General features: G+C 34.4%; 1 protein-coding gene across 1 annotated transcript in view; it reads right to left on the reverse strand.

Annotated features, from left to right (window-relative positions):
* Nucleotides 1-4,210: 4,210 nt before the first annotated feature.
* Nucleotides 4,211-14,805, reverse strand: part of wgn (wengen) — a 149,305-nt gene continuing 138,710 nt past the window's right edge. Inside the window, exon 6 of the mRNA XM_067784143.1 lies at nucleotides 4,211-11,654. Within this exon, the coding sequence (XP_067640244.1) occupies nucleotides 11,566-11,654 (89 nt within the window). The 3' untranslated portion in view covers nucleotides 4,211-11,565. The remainder of the gene's footprint in view (nucleotides 11,655-14,805) is intronic.

Consider the following 14,805-nt stretch of genomic DNA (forward strand, 5'->3'; position numbering starts at 1 on the left):
CATCAATATACAATATCCTACCCTTGCAGTAGAAGGAAGCACAATATCAAGGGAGACACGAGTCACCCTGACGCAACTTCGTTCTGGATACTGTAACAGGTTAAACTTTTACTTGCCCAGAATAAACCCCGACATACGTAATGTATGTCCTACATGCAATGTGTCCCCACAAGAGACCAACCATATTTTCAGTTGTAATGTGGAACCTACGCCTCTAACACCAATTTCCCTATGGTCCTCCCCTGTTGAAATTTCCAGTTTCCTTGGACTCCCGTAAGAGGACTTTGATCACAATTTGTGAGTGTTTGTACCCACTAAATGAAGCGAAGCACTGTTAACACAACAGCAGAAACACTTGTGTTTTTTTTTCGTTAAATCATCGGCCGCAAAGCTCGACCCATATAGTTAAACAATGATCCAAAATAAATATCAAACAAGGACAAGAGAAATTACTTGCTGTCATCTAAGAAAAAAATAAGAACAATGGAAACTACGTCAATGTGGACGAATATTATAAACTCGTCAATTGAAAATTTAAGTCCTTTATCGAAATAAAATCAGACTTAAAAAGTCTCTCATCATACCTGTACTAGAGATATACGCCGCCGATAAACGCCGCCGCCGATTTTGGTCGTTTTTCGCACGCCGCCGACAAATGTCAAAAATATCATCGCGGCGGCGGCGGCGGCGGCGTCCGGCGCGATACTATATTTTCTCGTTTAAGACTGTTTAGGCCATGTATTGTTCATGTCGAAAATTGGTCGGATATGGTCGAAAGTAGTATCAACGGATGCGCATCACTGCCAGTTATAAGAAACTAATTGCGAAGTTTAACTCTTTCTAACTGTTCAAAAGTTATTTAAAAAAACAGGCGTTTTCGATGTCAGCTTAACACGCACTTTGCATCACCCAATTCACCAATTTATTAAAACAAAACACTAAAAGGAAAGTTTAATAATAAATTTATATGCCCACTTTGCATTTTTTTTTTTTTTTTTTTTTTTTCAAAAATTAATAATGAACAATGAATTCAAATAAAATGACCCGCAAGTTTTAAAAAAAAGCAAATTAGCTAAAAAAGGTGCCGATTTAAAAAAAAATTATATTACGATTGGTTGAAAGAATAAGCGGAATTAGTTATGTAAAATCATTTATCCTTGATCCTGATTCTTACCTCATACTTAAGTTGAGGATATATGTACGTATGAGAAGGGTTTGAAAAATCACTTGGGCTTACATTCAAACATTTGTTGTTTATTTGCGAAACTATACAATAGCGTCTGAAATGTTAATTTTGATTTTCACACTTCATCCTTCAACACCCAAGTCGCCCGGTTTGACATTTCGTAAAGTTGGCGGCGTTATCCAAAACTAGTGCCTTGGATTGAATCACATTGATTATAGTCTATCAACCAAGTTTAAATATCACCTACACGTTACGGCGTCTTTTACAAATGTGAATACGTAGGTACATATATTTACCAGGTGTGGCTTTGTCCTTCGCAAGAACACTCAAAGTGGTGAAGTAAAAGCTTTCCCAAGACAGTGGAACTAATGACCGCGTGTGCTACTACCCTAACGTAGCAGACAGTCGAACTAGTCTGAAAACTGAAGCTACGCGGTCATCCATAAAGAGCTCTTATATCATAAGGCCGGAAAACCACAGTTAACATCTTTCAACTTAAAATCGGACGACTTTCATTCTAAAATATCGGTTTTGGTTTAACGAAGACTATTGAAATCAATGTTGTGAAGACAAACGTCTGCAAAATTTGGTCCACATTTTAAAAATTTTATCCAGGGTCCTTGTAAAATTTTAATTATATAGATGCGCCGAAGATTATACGATTTTCACCCATTCCGCAACAACAGCAACAGAGAAGACAGAATCGCTCTTGGAGTATTCGGTTAAAAATTACCTTAAGCGGTTTTTAAACGGTTTTATTTAGCTTGACTTGACAGGCTGGTTGGTTGGCTGGCTGGCACGAATTTTGTAATTGAAATTTAAGTAACTTCCCGATAAGCTACAAGCTTTAAACTTGGAATATAGTTCAGAACCCGATGACAATGCAATAATAAGAAAAAAATCGCCGCTAGGTTGCGCAAGGATCGAGAAATTTACAAAAATCGTATTTGTGGTCCGATTTGGCTCATATTTGGAACACATAACACATACAAGAATAGAAAGCGACCTATGAAAAAAATCGCCGCTAGGTGGCGCAAGGATCGAGATATTCACAAAAATCGTATTTGTGTTCCGATTTGGCTCATATTTGGAACACATAATACAAACATGAATAGAAAGCGACCTATCATGTCCGATTTGGCTGATATTTGGAACAAATATTCACCCCTATTCTGCATTTCGATTACGTTCCCGTTCTACGCTCCGCTTTAATCGAAGTTTGGTATTCTGCATTACGACGGAATCGTAAAGAGAAGAGGAAGAGCAAATGATTTTTCGAAATCAGCTGTTGGTACGGAATGTGTGAACATTGGAACAAAATAAATTAATGAAAATTTGTAAAAAACACTGAAAAACGTTTATATTTTATTATCCACGCCATTTTGTACAAAAAAAAGCAATAGAATATATTGCCGCAGTGTTATATTTTTTTGAGTGAAGTGCTTTCATAATTGTAAGTGCGTTTTTGTCGTTCTTTTGGCCAATTCCCTGCCGTGGCCACCAAGTTTTGTTAAAACGGATTCCTGCACGAATATAGTTGACATTTTTGAATTTTAAGGATGCTAATTTCATTGCACTGACCTAAAATACTTTATAAAGGTTTATTTATTCTTTCCCCAAAGATTGTTTACGTTTGCGCTTCACCTTCCTCTACTCCGGCAGCTTGCTTTGGCATATAACTGGACCCAACGAACAGACACAAATTATAGCTGTCTATTATAATGGAATCAATAGCCGCGGTATTATTTGTGGAGTTGGAAACCAACGCATACGAAAATGGCCAGGCGAGTATGGAAAGGCAAATATTGCGAAATTTGTGTAATCCATTTGAGATGAGTGACGAATTGTAAGAAATTGAACTTAAAAGTGGTAAAGTTTAATGATTTATTTTCTTATTTAGGTTCAAAAAAAACTTTCGACTTAACAAGGATGCTTTCAAGTATGTGCTAGATACTTTTGCGGGGCAAGTACGTCCAAGGACTTCGACATCGACATGTTGTTTTTGACCTGGAAACATATAAAAAACAATCATCATCAAGCCTTCTACGTTTCTTAACAAGTTTTACTTACATTTTTGTTAAAATTCTGTTATAAATTAATAAAAAAATAAAAATAAAATATTTTTCCGCCAACTAATTTGCAACTTAGAAAAACGGAACTACGATCGAAATTCAGAATACAAAAAATCGAACGATTCGAAGTTGGATCGAAAGATATTGGAACACAGAATACCAAAATTGCCAAATCGAAAAAATTCCAATCCAAGTCGAAATGCAGAATAGGGCTGATTACATACAGTCCCGTAGAAGTGACATCAAAATATTTTGGATTTGGAGGAAGGACAAGCATACGTGGTGCAGAGTCGAGTAAAGTCTTTGGAAGGATTATGTATTGAGGACTTAGATTGTAACAAAGTGTCAGGAAAGAGTCCTTGTAATAATGAGTCACTACATGAACTAAATAGAATGAGAAATAATAGACAATTAAATAAAGACTAAAAACTTGAAAATAAAATAATTTAAAAAAAATGTTTAAGTTAAATGGTTTTATTGAAAACAATACTTACATGAAGTAATAATAATACTAAAAGCTAGAAAATAATTAGGTAGGTCCTAGGTAATAGTCATCACACTCCTCATCAATCTAGGGTGTTGATCAGACAATTAACTAAAAGCGTTGGACGCGTCCAATTTCTATTGATAGTCATATATAAGACCAACTGAACCTTAATCAGGTTTTGCTACGCCTCACATTTTTAGAAATTTCACGCATCCAACGCTTTTATTTAATTGTCTGATCAACGCCCTAGATTGATCAGGAGTGCGATGACTAGTACCTAGGACCTACCTAATTATTTTCTAGCTTTTAGCATTATTATTACTTCATGTAAGTATTCTTTTCAATAAAACCGTTTAACTTTAAATTTTTTTTAAATTATTTTTGAAAGAAAGAAATACAGAAAGATTGGATTATGTATGAGTTTTTCCACTAAAAGCAAATTTTCTCTAAATAAAACACAGAATATTTTTTTTGCTTTAAAAATTTATTTTATTACATATTTTTATGCCTAAGACCATTTTACCCACTCTTGTTGCTATTTACAACTGCTCCTTAAATATGAGGGTACGATTATTGATAAAAAGTTAAACAATATGAATTATCGTATTATACATTTATATAAAAATTTGTTTCGAACGACAAATCGTTTAACGATCAAATCGATAAAAATTAAAAATATGTAAAAATAAAATTAGTTTCTATTTGTTTAGCACTTATCTAAATGCAGTAGTGTGAAAAACACAAAATACATATGTGTAAATATGTAGGTGCATACATACTAGGGCTTTTATTCCCGTTGTGCCGGAACTTTCAAAAGTGATTATAGCAGCAGCAAAGCACTCACACATTTGCCGCGCTTCTACGCTCAGAAAAAACCACTTACATAAAATGCGGAAAAAAATTTCTTCGTTCTTCGAATTGAGGAAATTTTCTATAGAATGCGCAAGAGTTTCTATTTTTGTATAAAAAATTGAGCTATCGCTTGTTTTATTCCAGAGCCCTTATTTACATACATACAAGGCGAATTCAGTAGCAGGTGTTGTTATCCCAACAGCTGATTGCATCTTCTTGATTATTTTCCATACAAAGCCTTGGCACAACAAGGTGTTAGTTAATCGAAATAAATGAAAATTTTCATTTGACTTGACATTCTTCTGCACGGCGAATTGGTTGAATTCGCTTTGCCATCGCCTTGTATGGATTCGCCTTGGTTACATAAACTCGTTTCGAAAGAAATTTGTATGCAGTTTGACTGCTTTCAAATCGCTTTTCCATTTGAATCGAGTTACAGAATAAGGCCCAGTAGTCTTTGAGAGTATTTTTTTGAGTAGTGCCTTGCGAGTAAGAAAGTACTTCGGTTTCCTCCAACCACATCTGAGTACAGGCATGATATTTTCGTGTCCTAAATCTTGAAACTATTAATATGTTATAGGCGGAAGAGTAATAAAAAAACGTCCCTTGACTTCCCAAAAACTACAAGGCAGTTTTTGTTAATAATAATGTATTCAATAGGAGAGTTTTAAGCAGCCCCTTGAAAACCTTCCAAAAGAATAATGTAGCTTTTCTACGCGTTTTCTCTAAAGTGTTGTATAAAATTGACATCTTTCAAACTTATAGTCGCAGCATGTTCCTTCTAGTCAGCCTTAAATCTTTAGGTCCAACGAATTTGTATGAAAAATTTTAAAGTGATATATTTTTACTCCATATTTTTAGATAACGACAGCGATTGATGAACTCTGTATTAGGTTTTTTGTCTCTTAATTAATTATCATAATTATATACAGGTGAGTTTCTTAATTGAGTTAGATTTTGATTGTTCCCTTGTCTCGGCCGTTTGCTTCGCGTTCTCTAAAAATTGGGGGAAAAGTTAAACGAAAGTTCACTTGAAGTTTACATTGATTTTTATAAAAAGGTGGAAGGATTAAGCAATCATAATTATTTAATTTAAATTATCCTTATACACAGCAAGGGAAGAGAGCAATTCCATACTCGAAATAGGTATCCCCTACCTATTTAATAAATGAACAGCTTTTTCTGTAGGGTTGTTCCGTAAAAATGTTGGTGTGATTGTTTCAATTAATAACAAAATTTAAAATATATCACTGTATCTCTACAGATCAGCAACTGGGTATGAACTGCTGGGGCGAACTTTTGGGTAGGGGCAATTTCAATTCTACCTGCTGTGTCTTGTGGTGGCTTAAAAAAAACAACACAAGCAATTTTACGATCTGCAATTGTGTCACAGTGATGCCTTGGTTTTAAAAGGGGGTTGTAAAAACGCTAATTTCTAATCATTTTTTTTTAAATTTCTTTTCTATTACTAAGTTAAATTCATTTTTTCATTTACATATGTTCTGACTAAATAAATTTATAAAGAGAAAAATAAACTCCAAAAAGAAAAAACATAGGCATTTCAAAGTGGGGTTTTTCAAAATTTGCCCCTACGACCCAAAGGGGGGACATCAGAATTCGTTTTAGAGGTATGGTTCCTTCGGCAAAGTTTCTTATTTTGATCCTTAGAATACGATTTTCACAGAGCAATGAGTGATTTTTAAATCGACCCGCCCTAGTATTTATGTATCACTTTCGTGACATACAATTTTCGCTCAATACTTAAGAAATGATATAACTTTAAGAGATAGTAGGTATTGCTAATTGACATTCGTTTTGCAAAATTAATTTTTTTTCTAATTTTTCTAATTAATTTTTAAATTCGGCCGATTTGAGTCTCTTCAGAATTCAATTACAAAAATTTCTGTACAAAAACGATCAAAATTGGTTAATATTTGTGATATGTAGGTGGTTTTGAATGAAAAAAAAAAAATAAAGCAATCTAAATACCTTGAGAAATATCACCCCTACGCCCTTACAGCAAGAGCGTCCTGCCACACGCTGCATGCCACACATTGAAAGCTAAATAAAAATAATAATTAAATGCAAGGCGCAATATACCTCCGAAGGCATTTAGGCCGATCTTAATGCTTTGAGTAATATCCCCCGAAGGGGTCTGATAATAGGCATGGTAATAGGGCCATGATATTAGGAGCTTGTCGCGTTTTGGTATCTTGCCACTAGTTGAATAACAGGGATCAGTTCAATAATATTTATTTGAATATTTTCCACAATATTTACACGTGCTAGTTAGTTCAGTGCCCAGAGCACCTGACACCATGACAGTTAAAAAATTTAATTTTTTATTACATTTTCTTCATTATAACTACTGTTTAGCGAAATACCGGCATTATAAAGTTGTTTCGGAATTAAATTCCTTAGTACGTATTCACCTTCTGATTTTTCTTGCATTTTTATTGCGCTGCATTGTTTTAATGTCGAGTAATTAAAATCAAGCTACTAAATTATAATTTGTTGGTAATCGATATGTTATTGATATACTTAGTCCTTTCTGCCACATGTAAATTAATATAAACACCTAAAAGCTTATATGCTCGAGCATACATTAAGTCAAATTTATACAATAATAAAATTCCATACATACAAAGAATTACAAACATAAAGTTATATCTCATCGTAATCATATTTTTATTTATTTAATTTTTTTATTTAGTAAGTGATTAAAGTTGTGATAAACATCTACTTATATATAAAAATTAATATTATTAAGCAAATTTACAATATTTTATTTTACGTTTATAGCCTTCAAAGATAAATAAAAAGAATAAAGATAGTACGTAATTATTTTTGATTATATTTCGAGAAATTTCTTTAGTGTTTTTAAGAGTATTAGTTGCTGTTTTTTTGTTTTTCTTGTTTTAACATAATTTAGAAAAACATATTTAAGTTTTTTTTAAACTAAATTAAATAAAAAGAAAATTACAACGAGTCAACAACAAATGCATTACATACATAAATATATACTTATATAATAAGCCCTTTATATATTTATTAGCGTGTTTATGCACATCTATGAGTATTTTGATGAATAAACGAGTACATAGTTCCGTTATATAAAGCATCAATTTTTTTTTTTTCGTTGTAATACAAATAAATATTTCACATACAAACCTATCAACCCACTATCCACTAAATTGCCCTGCAGAGATTAGGGTTTATTTTTGCCCTCTTCAATCATTTTCAAAACGTATGTTAATAGCATAAGAACGATTATTAATACCGGAATTGCCGAAACGAACTGAGTAAACACTTCACAGGAAGGTTAACAAACGTATAATTTTTATAACAATTTTTTATTTTCGCTTTTTTTGTTGATAACATTAAAAATCAATTTAAAAAAAATCTACTTATTACTGATCAATAAATTTCTGCATCTTTTAATATCTCTCCCGTTACCTTCGGCAGTGTGGGAAATTATCCTCTTTGAGAGATATTTCACTATAAAATTTAGTAAATGGGAAAAAAAGGTGAAATTTGTTTGTCTTCCATATAAAAAAGAGGTATTGTCATGTAGCAAAACAGCATATGTATCTGATTCATGCCATATAAGCCAAGGATATTAAATTTTGATTCAGAGATGATACGTGCGGCAAATGCAGCGCTCAAAAATAAAAAAATTAAGACAACTGTAAGGCACGGCGGCGGAAGTGTGATGATTCTTGCCCAGCTTGGCTACGTCTGGAGTTGGCAATATAACTTTCTTTGATTGCACAATGCACAAAAATGTGTATTTAACTTTACTAAAAGACAATTTGTCGCAAAGTGCCCCTAATTTAAGGCCCAAAGACATTCCACTTCTGCGCAGTTTTGGCGCTTGCGTTGCGTCAACAGCTGACTTTGAATACACACTTTTTTTTTACGATGTTCCTAATCCACAGATGACGGCCACGTCAAAGTATCCCAAAATAAATTCAAAAACTTACCCTATGCTGGCATTGTCAATTCATTTCTTTACAGCTCTTTAATTTTGCACACATTTATTTCGTTTTCAATTAATTTTATTCAATACGTAAAAATGGTTTCTTTCTTGGGGCAGGAAAACTTTCAACGTGCGTTCTTTCAAAGTGACGCCAGCGACAAAAAACGATATGTTAGGGCCTTTAGGTTAGGTATTGTGCAGTCATGGTTAATATGGACGTGTCCACACCTCATGAATCCACTTCCACAATCTCTCGACTTATATGTCATTGAAAATTTGTGGCCAATTTTGGACTCTTCTACACGGCAAAGACTGATTAGTGAGATTAGAGATTTAAAAACTACTATTGTCGAAGAATGATATCACGCGAATGACAGAAGATACCAAGGAATCGTGTATTTTCGTAAACCTATGAACACACGAAACCTTAACCAATTTAAAATTCGACGTCAAAAACTCGACTAGTAAATCAATTTATGTAAAAATGTCATTAGTGAATAATGGAGATGCCAAAACAAAATGTACTTATTGATCATGTTAACTTTTTCATTCCGTATGTTCGGAACATTCGTCTCCATTTAAGAATTTGTGGATTCGTTTTATATTTGGAATATTACGTACATACTTATTTGGACCTCGCGAGGTAGTATCAAATGAACGTGTTCCGAATATTCTTAATTAACGGTTTATCCGGAGCACTTCCATGAATACTTAAAGCCCTGGCAAAATTGATGTTGACAGCTGATCCAACCAACCTTATGGAAATCAATGTAATGTTAATGGTGCCGTACCATAACGCCCTAGCCATAAACATATCATAGCCAACCAATTGGTTTTTGGTTTTTCGCCATATCCATAACTTAAAAATATTTCAGTTGGTGAATTTATTAACTTTTTGTATATTTTATTTATTGTTTTGGATACCCTTTGACTAAGATACTTATTATTTGTGGAATATGTTTGTAATTTTTTGCGTTTTCTTCATTTTTAGGAAAATTTTACGATTTTTAGGTTAAGGCACCAAGAACTGATGCCAATTGATACGGATAAGTAAAAATGTGGTTATGAATATGGCGTTATGACTATGTCAACTTTTCCAGGCACTTTAAAAGGAAGAGAGCTTTCTGAAATTTCAAAATAAATATCCCAATAAACGAAGCAGGACCGCACAAAAGCTTAACTCTTCTGCCAAAGTCAAAGCCGTAATATAATATTCTAAGACGATAAGCTGTCTTGTTTTTTATTTTTTCAGTTCATTGCGGCTGCTAAGTAGAGTATCACCCCATGTCGACTGCGAATTCGAAATCGTCCTATCTCAAATTATTATTCAAAAATTTCGCATTTCAGGATTTGTCACAAAATCGCCCTATATCAGAATTGGTTTGAAAACGCCTTATCTCAGAATGCTTTTCTTTAACTCGGCGTGTTTTAATGGTAGATCGCTGTTTTAGGGGTTTACTCTCAAAACGTTTTCTGGCCTTTTGTATAGTTTTGTTGACTTTCACACCGAAAAATAAAGTATTCCATTAATTAAACTGCCACATCGAAAAATTTTCAGAGTATACATTTTAGTGTGTCAGTTTATTTTGATCTATTGAATTAGTAACAGACCGGATGTTAATTTTTGGAGGTCGGCAATGTTTACAACAACCCAAACTGGCATGACTAGTTTCAGTACCACCTAAAATCAAATCGTCCGTATTTCTTACTGATTCATAAAAAGTGCGTTTTCATTTGGAAATACTCTGAGATAGAGAGTTCTTCAAGTATATTCTGAGAAAAGGGCATACTATATATACATACATACGTTGAGATAGGTTAATCTTCCATATAGCATATGGCCATAGAAAATGTTCCATTTCATATCGGCTGGAAAATAGTATAGGAAAACTTATCTTCTACACTGCCCCACACTATGTATAATAAAAGATGTGGTCGTAGAAGGGATACATATGAAAACTATTCATTTCAACTGACGGTTAGTTTAAGTTGAACTGGCCGGTTTGTAAGGACCTCACAAAGGCTGAAATCCGCCACCGGCGTAAGCAATTTCGAAAACTTTTTTTACTTTACTTTATTCAATTTTTTACTTTAATTTAACTGCGGCTGATTTCAATTCTACCTGATTTAGATCTTAAACATCTTAAATTAAAAAAAAATACATATGTGGAAATATAATTAAATCCAAGTAGGCTTCAATTCAAATTAAAAACTATTGCCTTTTTCTTCTCAGTCGATGCATTTAGTTTGTGGTTGTACTATTTTCCTGCAGGGTTACAATACACTTACATATATATATATATGTATATCGCACACATACATCAATATTGAGCTAAGTGAAATTTTGAAGTTATGCATACAATCGGATTCCACAACTCAATACTTACCGATCTGTATATTTAATGAGATTTTGGTTCCACTAAACACCAAGAGAATGGTTGTCAAAAATTATAAATCACATTGATGCATATTGGGAAGCAATCAGTTTTTTGCCTTTCCTGAACTTTGTGATTTGTTGTTGATTTTGAGTTAATCGCTATTGTACGATATGTACATACGATGTACTATATTATCATACACAAATTCATGTAACAAAATTGTGAAAATTAGCTTATGTTGCCATCTAATTGTTTCTTGTGTATTTAATATAATTAAACATTTTTTTTTATTGCATACCAACTCGTAAACATGATTAGTAGGCATTTAATACGTACAACAGCTAACTATGTAATCATACATATACATTGTAGTTAATTACTAGTCAATAGTCGTTTAGGTTATTTTTTTTTTTTTACTTAAGTAGGTATTACAAGTAGTTGCTACTTTCACTTAACGTATTACATCTATTCTTTGAATTAGTATCGTCTATACTATTTTCTCCACAAGCGTTAGTATCGCAATTAGCCCAACCCTAATCGTCAGTGCTTGTGCCTTTGACGTATTCCAAAAATATTTCGAATTTAGTTGAAGCTTATGAGCTATGTTGTACTCAACCTTTGGAACCATTTTCTTCAATGTAGACATTTCCAGGTTGTAACGTTTTTAAGATGCGGCGTTCATGATGTTTTGCCGGTTTTTCTGCAAGGCAAACAAAAGAGAGTTAATTAGTTAGAAATATAATGGTTACTACTTAGTTTCATTAGTTAATGAAATAACAAAATATAGCTCAAAATTCTTTATAAACAGACCTGGACTTTCATTCTGAGTCCGTTGTAGCGTCCAAGTTCATGCATTTTTGATGGAAACTTGTTTGTCTTCCCTCGGTACCCCTTGATACCACCGATTACTTCGTTGGACTTACTTAAATCGACTAATGGTAGGGCACCAAGAGAAGAAAGGAGTTTTGCTAGTGTAAGCAGATATGTTGACCGAACTAAAATCTATTATTATATTTTGGGGACTTTATCGACTACTAAGGCGACATTATTTTCAAAAAAGAAAACTCCATAACATTGCCGCAGTTAATAAAAAATGGCCGGAAATACAAGTCATACATCTCTGGGTCTAAAAGGGTAATTCGGTTGTCCATGAATGGGCTAAATATACCACCCCGTTTGCTGTGATCAAGCAGACAAGCCAAAAATTGACAAAGCGATTTCTTATCCAGGAGTAGACTGAAGGCAGCGGCTTGGATGTTTCGGAGTTTTAGAAATCCACTTGGTTTGTCAGCCTTTTCATTTAATTAGGTAACAAAAGAGGTTGTTGTTGTTTTTGTAGCGAAGGTTATGGGGAGTGCTATCGATGTTGATGGTCCTTTACCGAATAAAGATCCGGGACGTTCCGGTAACAATCACCATTAAGTTAAAAGCCCGACCACCTCGGGAACGATTTAACATGACTACATTGAATTCTATGCCATCCCTCCCCCCACCCCTAGTTCCATGGAAGTTGGGATCGCCAGAGCCTCGGCTGCAAAAGAAACAGGATTCGCCACAGGTTGGTGAGGTGGACAATTGTGCTCGCAATCCCTTGAATCATTTGGGTATTTTAGTCCCTCCTTAGCACAGGCATACCTACCGCGAGTATATATTAAAACGCCTGAAACACCGACACCTCCTATTGCTGAGTTTCGATATGAAACTTGCGAGAACTATCCAAAGAATTGCATGAAACTGATTAGAAATTTTGGTATATCCTGGACTGGTTAAGAGTACAAAGGGGAGAACGATCAATTTTTACTTATACATACATAATACATAGATATATAGCTATAATTCTGGATAATACCAACCATTCTCTGGAAAATGTATAGTTCTACGCATGATGACAAGGCTTAGCACTGAAAGGAATGCAATTATGAGCTCAACCAGCTTTACGCGAATATAAACATACTGCAAAATCGAAATCTTAGCATGTTGTGTGAAGGAGCGTCGAGGCTCAGATAGTTTGGCTGGAAATAAAGGACTAACTGGCAAATTTTGCTACAAGACGGCCTAATTCGCCTAGGCGATTGAAAACCAATATATGATGATGATACACTGTACAATAATAGTAGCAGATTAGATGTTGCTAAGCTCTTTTGCAGAAGGGATGATATACTTTTAAATTACTGCAAATCATGCAATATCTAAACGTTTTCCCGGTTTTATCAGAAGCTATCACTATTGGAACAACTGCTTAATGTAGAAGTAGCTATCGGATGACTTTTCAAAAGCTAGGATATTTGTTTGTAGAACTCTGATATAATTGAATTACGAATAGGTGCGACGGTTCACAAACTGTCATCAATATTCTCTAACGGGAGTCTAAGAAAACTTGCAGTTTCAACAGAGTGAGAGGGGTGTTAGAGGCGTAGGTTCCACATTGCAATTAAAGAGATGTTTGGTGTCATGTTGAGACACAGTGCAAGCAGGACATACATTATGTATGTCGAGGTTGATTCCGGATAGGTAAGAGTTTAACCTGTTATAGTATCCAGATCGAATTTGAACTAGAGTGATGCGCGTCTCCCTAGGGAGAATATTTTCCTCTTCTGGGAGTTCAGGGTATTTATCTTTAAGAACGGGGTTCGCAGGGCAATTCCTGGCACAGAGGTCTGACGACTTTTTGTGGATTTCATTGAGGACCTGTTTGTATTTTTCTTCTACATAATTTGGAGCGTTTTAATGGTACTTTGCCGAATATTTCTCCGGTATATTCCGGAAAATAGCACCATTAAAGTACACATCCAACCATCGCGGGAACGATTTAATGTGACCACGTTGAACCTTCTAGGTCATGCAACTTTCTTCCTTCCGTGAGGACCATATGGAAGCCAGAACCGCACCTGCTAAAAGAACAAGAATCGCCACGATTAGGGAGGTTAACAATTTGGTTAGAAAAGGCACAGAATGCCCTGGCAACACTTTGAAAAAGTTGCGCTGCATAACCTCTTGAATAATCTGTCGCATGATTTTTAGAAAAGTACTTTTACCCCTTTTAAAAGAAACTTTAAATAAATATTGATTAAGTATTCAGTGTCAATTATGATGTGTTCCTGCCATATGCGAGACGTGTCGCCAGACATTGCCATTTTAGCGCGTCACATTCATGTCGTAGCAAGTGGCTAGCTTTAGGACTGACTAAGAGGCGTTTGTCTCTCATAGAGCAGTCTCCTTCATCTCATTTTATTTGCATGCAATTTCTCAGCAATGGAGCCACATAAATTAAATATTACGAATGCACTTTGCAATAGTCAACACAATAAGGAATATGTGAAGAACAAGCAGCAGGTTCTATACAACAGCAACATTGTTAAAAAGTTTCATAATTTATTTTCGGCATTCGTATATAAATAAATTTACGAAGGAACCCCATTGTAAAAGAATGAAGTGTGAATATGAATAGCTTTTACGTGTGATTTATTGAATTGTTGACGCACCAACATGTTAATAGTATTTTTAATTCTTGAATAAAAACAAACAAGTTAAGAGTGATAGAGTCAATAGAGATCAAAGATAGAAATAAGTAAAGAAAAAAAATTTTGAAAAATTATTTCGTGTGTTAAATAAATATAAAAAATAAAAAAAAAATAAATGTAAGGCGCGATAACCTCCGAAGAGATCTAAGGCCGAGCTTCTCTTCCAATTTGCGTCGTGCTCCTCTTGATTTTTCCCTACAAATTGGCCGGACGGGACCTACATGTTTTATGCCGACTCCGAACGGCATCTGCAAGGCAGATGAGTTTTCACTGAGAGCTTTTCATGGCAGAAATACAATCGGAGCGCTTGCCAGACACTGCCGAGGGGCG

This window comes from Eurosta solidaginis, chromosome 4, assembly GCF_040869045.1.
Source record: "Eurosta solidaginis isolate ZX-2024a chromosome 4, ASM4086904v1, whole genome shotgun sequence".
NCBI classification, from domain to species: Eukaryota; Metazoa; Arthropoda; class Insecta; order Diptera; family Tephritidae; genus Eurosta; species Eurosta solidaginis.